This window comes from Filicampus tigris, chromosome 11 (assembly GCF_054856515.1).
Source record: "Filicampus tigris isolate MCC_2025a chromosome 11, RoL_Ftig_1.0, whole genome shotgun sequence".
NCBI lineage: Eukaryota > Metazoa > Chordata > Actinopteri > Syngnathiformes > Syngnathidae > Filicampus > Filicampus tigris.
Window position 1 is genome coordinate 3,613,592 of NC_141227.1, and position 10,768 is coordinate 3,624,359.

At 40.0% G+C, this 10,768-nt stretch overlaps 1 protein-coding gene across 1 annotated transcript in view; it reads left to right on the forward strand.

Moving 5' to 3' along the window:
* Positions 1–9,943, forward strand: part of LOC147139438 (cytosolic phospholipase A2 beta-like) — a 30,046-nt gene extending 20,103 nt beyond the window's left edge. Inside the window, exons 20-24 of the mRNA XM_086045739.1 lie at positions 174–266; positions 3,161–3,340; positions 5,582–5,754; positions 5,859–6,045; positions 7,979–9,943. Of these exons, the coding sequence (XP_085901865.1) occupies positions 174–266; positions 3,161–3,340; positions 5,582–5,754; positions 5,859–6,045; positions 7,979–8,190 (845 nt within the window). The 3' untranslated portion in view covers positions 8,191–9,943. The remainder of the gene's footprint in view (positions 1–173; positions 267–3,160; positions 3,341–5,581; positions 5,755–5,858; positions 6,046–7,978) is intronic.
* The last annotated feature ends 825 nt before the right edge of the window (positions 9,944–10,768 follow it).

Sequence of the window (10,768 nt, forward strand, 5' to 3'; positions counted from 1 at the left end):
TGCGTTTCCACACCAACACCTAGGCTGGTGCTAACTAAAGTTGCAAATGAAATGATGAACTCTGGTTGAATGAGAAGCAAAACCAGACAACCAGAACTTTTCAGTAGGGATTGATTCAATACCCCAAATTTAGTGAGAACATGATTGATACTTTTTTTTTTCATCTTAATTAGGAATATGGAGCAGTTTCTTTTCAGTCAACATAGCTGAAATATTCCAGCTCTTCACTGAAGAGACCTTGAGCGGACCAGATATCGACAACATAGGTAAGCCACTGAACTAAATAAAGTACTGAGAATATTTTTATTAATATTTAAATGGTTATGTTACCGGCACCAGACCTAGGGGTAATCTGGAGCGGCAGCATGGGTTGCACAGGTTTAGGAGCACTGCGTAACCTCTGTGGATCGATAAAGAGAGGACACAAAGTTAGTGTGTTTCTCATGTGTGAGCTTGTTTAATCTCAGGAATGACATGCCAGTCAATTAATTTCAACATTGCTGATTTAACAAAATAATGTACAGTGTAACTGAAAGAATAAAAGCGAATACATCCTTATGCAAAAATAAAAACAAAATGTGAAATAAAAAACAGATACACTGTTGCTCGCTTTTACACCAAAACTAAGATACACAATTCTTGCTGAGGTAATTTCCTGTAGTGAACACAACTATATATGTGCTCCTCGAAGGACAAGATCTGACAAAATGGCGATAGTTTTCATACCGGGCGATGTCATTAAACACTGGATTGCTCTCAAAACAAGATACTGATAATTAATCCAAGACACTTATAACTAATCCTCCAAATCACACCTTTACACGTTTTGTACTAATACAGAATATTACATCTTTTCCAAGTCATGCTATCAATACTTTTTTCCGCTGCAGACGTTCGCAAAAAAAACTCTAACTTGCCGACCACGGTCGAGGCAGAACGTTCAAACAAGCCAATTAGCGTGCTTTAACTCACGTCACATTGTTACCGCACGATTGTAAGCATTTACATTAACTGCTGAGGAGTTTTGCAAGGCAGAGCAGTACATTTTATCTTACCTGTGGATCGATAAAGAGAGGACACATAGTTCTGAGCCCAAGAAGGAAACACGTAACTGTTGTCCCCAGTAGATCCACAGCTGAAGAGCAGCACCACCTATTGACAAAACTATACATCTGCATGTGTTATACTGTAGAACACATACTAAAAATCAAAGTCAAGGCCCGCGGGCCGGATGTGGCCCCTTGAAGGTTTTCTACGGCCCCTGGGATGATATTGCTTTATTATTAAATCCGGCCCGCAGCAAGCCGGTGTGGGTAGCAGATGTGATCGGGTCCTTCGCGCCTGCCGATGACGTCACACTTTAAAATTTATTGTAGCGTCTCCCAAGAACACAGACGTAGTTTAATTATCACGCTTTTATTAGTCGAACCGGCTACTGTGGGCAACGGCAATACAGTACGACAACCGTTCAGTCAAAAAAGAGCAACGGCTCTCCAGTTCGTCCTCCGCTACTCTCGCTCATATGCCCTCCCATCCAGCTGCACGATGCATTCATTAACCTCGGAAACAAAACAACTTGGCAAGACACAAATTCGACCACAACACAGATAACCCAATTCGTTCCACTATTTCTGTAATATATTTCTTTGCATCAATGTTTGCCACCCCTTGGCTGTTCTACATGCTGACTGAAGACTTCACGTTACTTTTCGTGGCTTACAGAATCGGATTGTGGTGAAAAGTTATTTGGAGTAAAACACACTTTATTAAGGAATACTTCATGTTAGAAATCTCACGTTGTTTTATTATTAGTAATTGTTGGCATTTGATAAATTCATTGAGTTTCGATGCAGTGCTGAGATGTCCCACACTGAGCAGGCATTGAACGCTCCTCGAGCGCTAAGTGTTGATAGCGAAAGACGTGGTTTCTTTTCTTTTTCCTTCTTTGACACATAGCTTGTAATTTGTTAGTGCGAGCAAACTCAGTAGTTGCAAATTTCCCGTGTTTCACGACGTTTGTTGTGGGTAAATGTTAAAAGGTGAGTTTAATCATTTAGGTTCGTGTCAGGTAACTGCTGTACATAATAGCCTAGATATGTTCCCGTGAGTGATGTCACGTTGATGAACACAAGTTAGTTATTTCGGCTGATATGCTTACTATTCTAGTGAACGTGTGAATTTGTATTGTATGTATTGTTTGGTTGTTTAATTTCTTAATACAGTGAATTGTAATGTTTAGGCATATTGTTAACTAATGGATATACATTGGACGATGTTGCTAGGTTATTCTTTGTCTGTGTTGTTGCAGACCACAATAAATAGATGTGTCAAGTGGAATACGGGCCTGTGTTTTCTGACAGGATCACCCACATTCATACCTTGCCACTCTAAAATAGTCAGATGGAGACATCATACCAATCATATGATCCTCTCCGTTTTACTTCACTTTATGTACAGTTCATACAATCTTGCAGCCCGTGTCAACCAGAAAGTTGTTTCTAGTTTGTCCGAAGAAACGCAAACGGAAGTGATATACGAGCTGCCTCGCAAAAGTAACAGTAATGTAATTTATTTTATTTTTTATTTAGTAACCACAAAACACAACAGCCAGGGGGGTGACAAACATAGAGGCAAAGAAATATATTACAGAAATATAAAGCGTGACATCATCAGCTGGCGCGAAGGACCCAATCCAATCTGGACATTTTAGAAAATTTCAATGAACATTCTATCAGTCCGGCCCTCGGCTTGTCGCAAATTTTTTTATTTGGCCCTCCGTCCATTTGACTTTGACACCCCTGCTGTAGAATAATCCCCTCATTTAAATTAGAATATAGTAAAATCAAATAAAACTAAATTAAAACAAACGTAGTCACCCTACCATAGTGGATTTGAAAGAGGAGAGAGAGTATTGCAGATGGCAGTCAACTTTACTGTCATTCAACTTGAATAGGAAATAACCCAGGTTTAACTCAATGTCAACTTCTTATACCAAGTGTAGCCTTTGTTGATGATGTCATCCATTCTGGAGTTTTCCTACCTGACTGTTTTTTCTTTGATTTCTCACATTTGTTAAATGCAAAATTTAACTAACATCAAAGTAATTGTTGCTTCTCGATCATGGTCCATTAAAGGGCTTGTGTTTTCTTCCTTTTCACAGAGGCTGAAAATGAGCCTTCGACGAGTGATACCCAACTCATGGATCCAGCCACAACTGTCTCCGCAATCATCAGTGATTTCTTGATGAATCGCCCATTTAGTTCTAAACAGTACAATTTCATGAATGGTCTCTTTCTGCACTCAAACTACAATACGCATAGCAACTTCACGGCCTGGAAAGGTACGTACGCAGTCGTTTTTTAAGAACACTATAAATCTTATTACAATAAGATAAATAAAAAATTATGAGTAACTGGATATGGATATGAATAAAAATAAATGAATCTGTTTTATTGTTAGTAGTTCTTAAAGTGGAAGTCAGCCCAAACATTTTTTTTTCAAGAATATGTTCTATACAGGCCCACTAGTTGAAACAGGACATTCTAATTAATATTGCGCTTATGGAAGATGGCAAAATCCACACGTTTTTAGTAATCTCGGGGGGCGGCCATTTTGTCACTTCTGTCAACTGAAAATGACTTTGAAGTTGCTCAGTGCTCAAGTAATGACCAATCATGACTCACCTGTTTTCTGAAGATGAGCCATGATTGGTCGTTTTCTGAGCCCTGAGAAACTGTGATGTCATTTTCAGTTGATAGAAGTGACAAAATGGCCGCACCCTGAGATGGCTAAAATTCCACCGACAGCAACACCAGCACAAATGCACAGCAAAACTAGCATATCTTGTGAGCTCATATGCTGGTTTATGATGGGAGGTTTTCTGCAGGGTCATTCTGCCTCATATGTTTGGCATCATTTGAGCTAGGGCTGCTCAATTAAGCAATTTTGAACTGTAACCGAATTTTCTGGATAAAACGATGTTAAAAACGTTCAAATCGGCACGTTCGATTTTGTTATTTTTGGTGTATCTAAGTCACTGTAGTTTCCTCTGCATTTCCGCTTCCTCCCACGAGCGCGCAGTCCGAAACAACGACAACATCCATGGCTATACCGGCAATTCTGATATTTGCTCAGGCAAGTGAGCGTTTAGTTAATAAATCCTGCAAAAATAGATCTGTAGTGTAGTGTGTGCCCCGCATGAACAATACAACCCGTGAGCAAGTAACTCAACGTCTGAAAGTTGTCCCTTTTTTTTCTCCTCTACAACGGACCTCTGGTCCAGTCGGGCTATGCATCCGTACTTAAGCTTGACAGTGCATTGTATTATTGAGCGACAGTTTTGCACTAATCATTGATTTATGTTTAAGTAAGACCAGGGAGAAAGGTGAAAGGCTGGTCACTCGCTGGTTGGCAAAATTACTTGCTGACAGACTTTACAGACTTGACTGTCTACCTTATCTCATGTTGATGATTTCTTTTCAGATGTCATATGCACTTTCCCCTTTCATTATCGGTTTAATTAAGAACAGATCTGAAATCTATTGTGTAAGTAAAATGCTGTTAATCCCAATGGATTGTTCTGTATGTAAATTAAATTGACTGGTATTTTGAGTTCAAAGAAAGAAAAAAAAAAGTTTAAATAAAAGACATTCAAAATACTTCATTTTTCATAATTTTTTATTTTACAAAGTAATCGTAATCGTAAAATCGGGTTTGAGAGAAAATAATCGGGATTTTCTTATTAGGCAAAATCGAACAGCCCTAATTTGAGCATTTGATCCTCAAAGGTACTTCAGTTCCCTCCACGCAAACATGAACCAGGAACTTTCCAAAGGGACTGAACTTAGCAAGCACAAGTTGCTCTCTTTGAAAGGTCAGGCAAAAAAGTAGACATAGTTGTTCCCAAAAATTATGAAGCACTTGTTTCAACTTACTTGTTTCAACTTACTTGGAAGTTTGAACACTGCATATGCTAAAAAGCCATAAAGCTATAAAGAAGGGGAGTTTGTCAAAATATGCAAGAGCGCTAGAGGATAAGGGGACGGGATGGGGCAGTTTATGTGCACCCATCTGTACAATGTGGCTCTTTGCAGTAACACTTTAAAAACAACACTAACTACAGTTGCATTTTACGCATTCATTGAACAATTTGTCGCCCACTTTGTCCTCATGGATTTGCCCAGGTTTTTTTTTTCCTACTGGATAATCGCGCCGCGGTCTGCTCCCATGAACTTTTTATCCTGTTCCGTTCCAATCCCAAAGTTGACTCCCATCACGTGGGAATCCTGAAGGATTCACAAAAAAATGTCACCCTCTATTCCCAACCAGGAGCTGGTTACCATTCCAGGGCAGACCAAAACAAAAGCAATAGTTTTGTAAAATTTTCAGATTTACTATAAATCTAAATTAAGAGATGCTACTTTGGGAGAGGGTGCGGGAACATAACGAAAAACCTGTGAGTGTTTGTTCTAGAAAAACGGTGAACTTCTATTCTGTATTCGGTTGCATAATCGCTGGTTCAACTAGTTACTTTCAGATGAAAGAGTTCCTATTACACAAGCCCGATTTATTCTCTTCCCAGAAACACACCCCGATGCCTTTCCCAACTTACTGACACCCAGCGACTCATTTCTGCAGCTCATTGATTCTGGTCATTACATCAATATTAGCTGTGCCCCCGTCCTACGTCCAGAGAGAGAAGCGGATGTTATCGTTTGCTTTGATTATTCTTGGAGCCAAGCCGATACCTTCAAGGTAAAAGTGAACCTATTTTGAATTATTCTGTTTTCTGTATTCTGGAATACAAAGCAATTACAATGTTGCATTCGTATCAACATTCATTACTCTCCTGTTAACAGGCACTAAAGATGACAGCAATTTACTGTAAAGACCATGACATCCCCTTCCCCCATGTTGATTTTACTGCTCTGGAAGGAGAACCTTTGAGAGAGGTTTACATCTTTGAAGATATGGAGAATCCCAAGGCACCAATAGTGATTTTCTTTCCACTTGTCAATATTTCATTCCGACATTTCAAACAACCAGGTAGGCTCATTTAAAGAGCTGGACTCCAGCTGCATCTGCACAAATAAATGAATGTACTGTATCACATTGTTGGTCGAAAGTGGTAGACGGAAACGCTAATGGAAGCACAATTAAAATGCTAGGCGAGCTGACCTATAGGCGGTTACCATTTGGTCTGGACGGACAAAAAGAATAGACAGGCGGTGGAAGGGTAAAACGGCTGCAGGCGGAAGGTGATCAACGGACTGGAAATTTTTTGTAAAATGCCCAGCTCTGCAACTCAGCAAATCTCAGCACAGCAAAACATACAATAAGTTTAAAATAGCTTCCTTTAAGAAGGTTCCCGCTCTGCCTGCTAAGTTGAGACCCCACCGCAGCCATCGGACTCTATTACGTCCCCTTTTAGGACCTCAGCTGTTCAACAACATGTGTGACGTAAATTAGGACCCGTTTACTGACCAAAAACATGCATGATGTAAAATGCACGAATCAAGTATCAAACGAAACAATAATCATCTCTCATGTTATAGGCGATAGACAATTACATAGTCGGACAAAAATACACTTCAGCCTATGCTTAGTCCGTCTTTTTTGTGTAGGTTCCCCTCTATCGTTGCAAAACGGAAGTCCTTCATAGACGAATAGCGGTCGGTCGGTTAGACAGAATGCCCACCTCTGATGATGATAATAATAATAATGATGCATCAGATTTATGTGGCGCAAGTCGTCGCCCTGTCTCAAACTCCCAAACAAGCTTTCCCCAGAGTTAAGTGGATAATTGGTCACAGTAAAGCTCAATCGACCACCTTTAGTTGTCCTGCTTAAGGGTTTTGTTGGCGAGCAAATAATTGAGACAGGTCACTGGCTGGATACATGTTGGTCTTTGCGCCGTCAGTTTCAGAAGTGACTCGAAGGGAATGGATGGTGACTGTTTTGGATCGTTTCAACTGTAGGATTTATTCATTCATTTTAATTAACATTTGCAAAGAAACGTGAACTGTCAAAATTGTCTGGACTGCTTGTTACCATGGGGGAGCTAGCACTAGAAACCAAAAGCGATATGCTTGCAACTTGTAAGTAAATACTAAACTAATTCCCGTCACAAAACATCCAAAGCTTTAATATTCAAATGCCATATTACCAAAATAATCAGCTAAATTTGTCAGCGGGAATAGTGTAGGTGTGTATGGAGGGGAGGGAGTTTGTAACTAACTCCTCTTTTTTTACCTTTCACTTGTTATATTAAACACTGGCCAGCTAGCTAGCTAGCTAGCTAGCAAGCAAGCATGTTGCACAAGTGGTTAGCATGTCTGCGAAGTGCATCTCAATTCTTGTGCTTTGGATTTGAATTGCAGGTGCTCAGGCTTCCTCCTGCATTCTGAAACCATGCATATCAAACATCCTTAAGGCAAAAAAGACCAGACAAATAAATATTAAAAAATAGATATCATATTGATTTTTTTTATTTTTGGTATGTTTGAAATTCGTAACATATTTGGTATTGGAGTAATTGAAAAGTAATTAAAAGTTATCAAGTTACATTACTTTAATATTACTGTACTTTGGCCTAAAAGGGGACGTATGGCATTTTCATACCATAAATTGACCTGCCACCAAACTGATCATGTTGGAGGAGGATGCAGGAAGCATAACGTATCCACATTGTCGGTTTGGTCTGCCAAATGGCATTTGGGCTGCACAGTATCAAGCTATGAGCACATACACCATTTGGCAATGCCGGGTCAGCAAGTGTAATTCACTTTTACAATCATTATTGTTTCCTAATTCTAACTGATTGATATCTACTGATCGACTTACATCGAGTTACACTTTTGTGATGATGTGTTCCTTAATAGTACTGTAGTAATAGTACTGATTCGGATCAACAATTAGATTTCATATGTTTTATACTAGAACAACACAAACAATGATCGTCTTCATTATAACCTTGTAGGTGTGAAGCGCAAGACCGCAGAAGAAATAAAAGCTGGAGAGGTGGATGTGCACAGCAGCGACTCTCCATTCACCACTGACAAACCCGTCTACTCAGAGGAGGATTTTGACAGTCTCGTGAATTTAACGGCCTATAATGTGGCCAACAACAAGGGAAGCATCATTGAAACATTGCATAAGGTCTTGAAATCTAAAATGGCTGTAAAGATATAAGTTAGACAGTGTGCATGGTTGAGCTTTATTCATTTAACTTTGAGTGATTAAAACCAGTACAATAGATTATAATTAAGTTAGATTAAAAACCATAAATACTATAATACATACTGTGGTCCACGACTAGCCTGAACCATACATCCATTTTCTATACTGCTTATCCTGTTCAGAGTCATGTGGAGGTGACGCCTCACCCAGCTGACTTTGGGCTGAAAGGTAGGACAACACTGTGTACTGCTCACCAGTTAATCACAGGGCACCAATAGAGACAGAAAACCATTCACGTTCACACCATTGAGTGGCGCTAAAATCACGTCATGGGAGTGTACACCATTCGTTTTTCTAAACCAATTCCCATTAACATATTTAAACGGGTTGTCATGAGCCAAAGAAAAAATGATTACATTTTGCTGAGGATCTGGAATGTATCTTAACAACTGGAATTATAGTCGTTTTTAGGCTCACAGTCAGGTTTCGAGGTTTGAATTTTTGGCTCAGGTATTCTTAAGTGGAGTTTGTTTCCGCGACAATTGTGTTGCTTTACTCTGGATTCCATACACATTAAAAAACATGCACATATCGGTTAAGGGGCGTGTTCCCTAGTTGAGTCAATTCTTTACAGGTCTTTCTTATGCACTTTCAAGGCGTGGCGATTCTCCAGTCTAGGCCTCTGTTCCACCCACCGTAACCGGTGAAAACCTGAGCAGCCACCGTAGAGGTGTGACATGGAAATCTGAGGATGCTTGCATGCCCAGCATTGTGGCGTTTTCCTGAGACACGTGAATTCCATATAGATCCATTTGGAATACATGTCAAACATTAAATGTGAAATTGACTTGCATATGAATCCACAAGTTATGTACTGATCCACCGTGCTGGGCTTATCTACGGGCTACTTAAAGAGTGTCCAAACCCAGTGCTCGAGGGCCGTTGTCCTGTGTGTTTTCGATGTCTCCCTACTCCAACACACCTGATTCAAATGATCAGGATCGTTTCAGGCATCTTCGGAGCTGGCTGATGAGCTGATCATTTGAATCATGTGTTGGAGTAGGGAGACACGGAGGACAGCGGCCCTCGAGCACCGGAGCTGGACTGGCCGCTACTTTGAAGGAGAATGTGTATTTGTATTCTGTATTTTATGAAAAACAAAAGTAATGTAATTAGCGGACTGTGGTCATGATTGAATGTATATTTGGAGCTGTTCCATTGCTAAGCATTGCCATGCAACGCTTCCTGCCGCACACGCGAGCGCAGCGCTTTGATGGATTTCACAACCAGCATGTCAAATAAAAACAACAGATTCAAAATCTAACCCACCATTTTCACCATTAGAAAGACTACAATTTTGGTGAGCTGTGCTTTCAGAGAAACTCCTAGCCATCAGCATGAGTAAGCAGCTGCTCGGTAACGCAGTTGTCACCAGCCAAGCATGGAAGCAGTTATTGAATCAAAGCAATATGATGTTTCACCTTCAAGAGGCGCAAGTCTTAAAATACAGCCTCCTGCGCACGCAAGTCTAAAAGATGCTTAAGTTACTGGGAGAATACGAAAGGTTTGACAGAGGATGCTCTTATTTAAATGTCGCTCCCCCACAAGTGTCTACATTTCATGAATGTGTTCCCCTTTTCTGACTAAAAGAGGAAATCAAACCAAACATATTTTTTTCAAGAAAATGTTCCCAGCAGTCCCACTAGTTGAAACACGGCATTCTGATTAATAGGGTGTTTGGTCAATATGAGTTAAGCAGCAAAATCCACCCGTTTTTAGCCATCTCAGGGGGTGGGCATTTTGTCATTTCTGTCGACTGAAAATGACATCACAACTACCCAGGGCTCAGGGAACGACCAATCACAGCTCGCCTGCTTTCTAAAGCTGAGCCGTGATTGGTCGTTACCTGAGCCCTGAGCAGTTGTGATGTCATTTTCAGTCGACAGAAGTGACAAAATGGCCGCCCCATAGATGGCTGAAAACGGGTGGATTAACTATTTTATTCCACAAACGCAATATTTCTCAGAATGCCTTGTTTCAACTAGTGGGCTTGCATAGAACATATTCTTGAAAAAATATGTTTGGGTTGATTTCCACTTTAAAGAACCCGGGAGGATACACCCATCCTATTAGTGAATTGGGAATAGGTGTAATGTGAGTGTGAATGGTTGTTTGTCTATATCTGCGCTGCAATTGACTGGTGACCAGCCCAAGGTGTATGTGTAGTCTTCAACTCACCTGCGATCATGAGGACAAGACATAAGCATCCAATTCCAAGAAGCAGAGTGGTACCACTCTTCTATTCATCATCACTTTCACTTTAACATTTGGTGTAGGGGCCATTCATTTTGTATTTGTACATTAGAGCAAGGGATCATGCATACCCCTAAATGCCATTTAAGATTTAAGTTACCTACTTTGAGGAAAAAGCTGTTAAAAAAACACTTTTAATTTTTAATTACAAATGTATTTGTTTTTGCAGACAATTCATTCACTCCGTAAATAAATGTACTTGCAGAAGGATGTGCTTTGTTTAGTGACTTGTTTGTCATCATGTAATCTTTAAAGAAATGACCTGTAGTTCAATAAA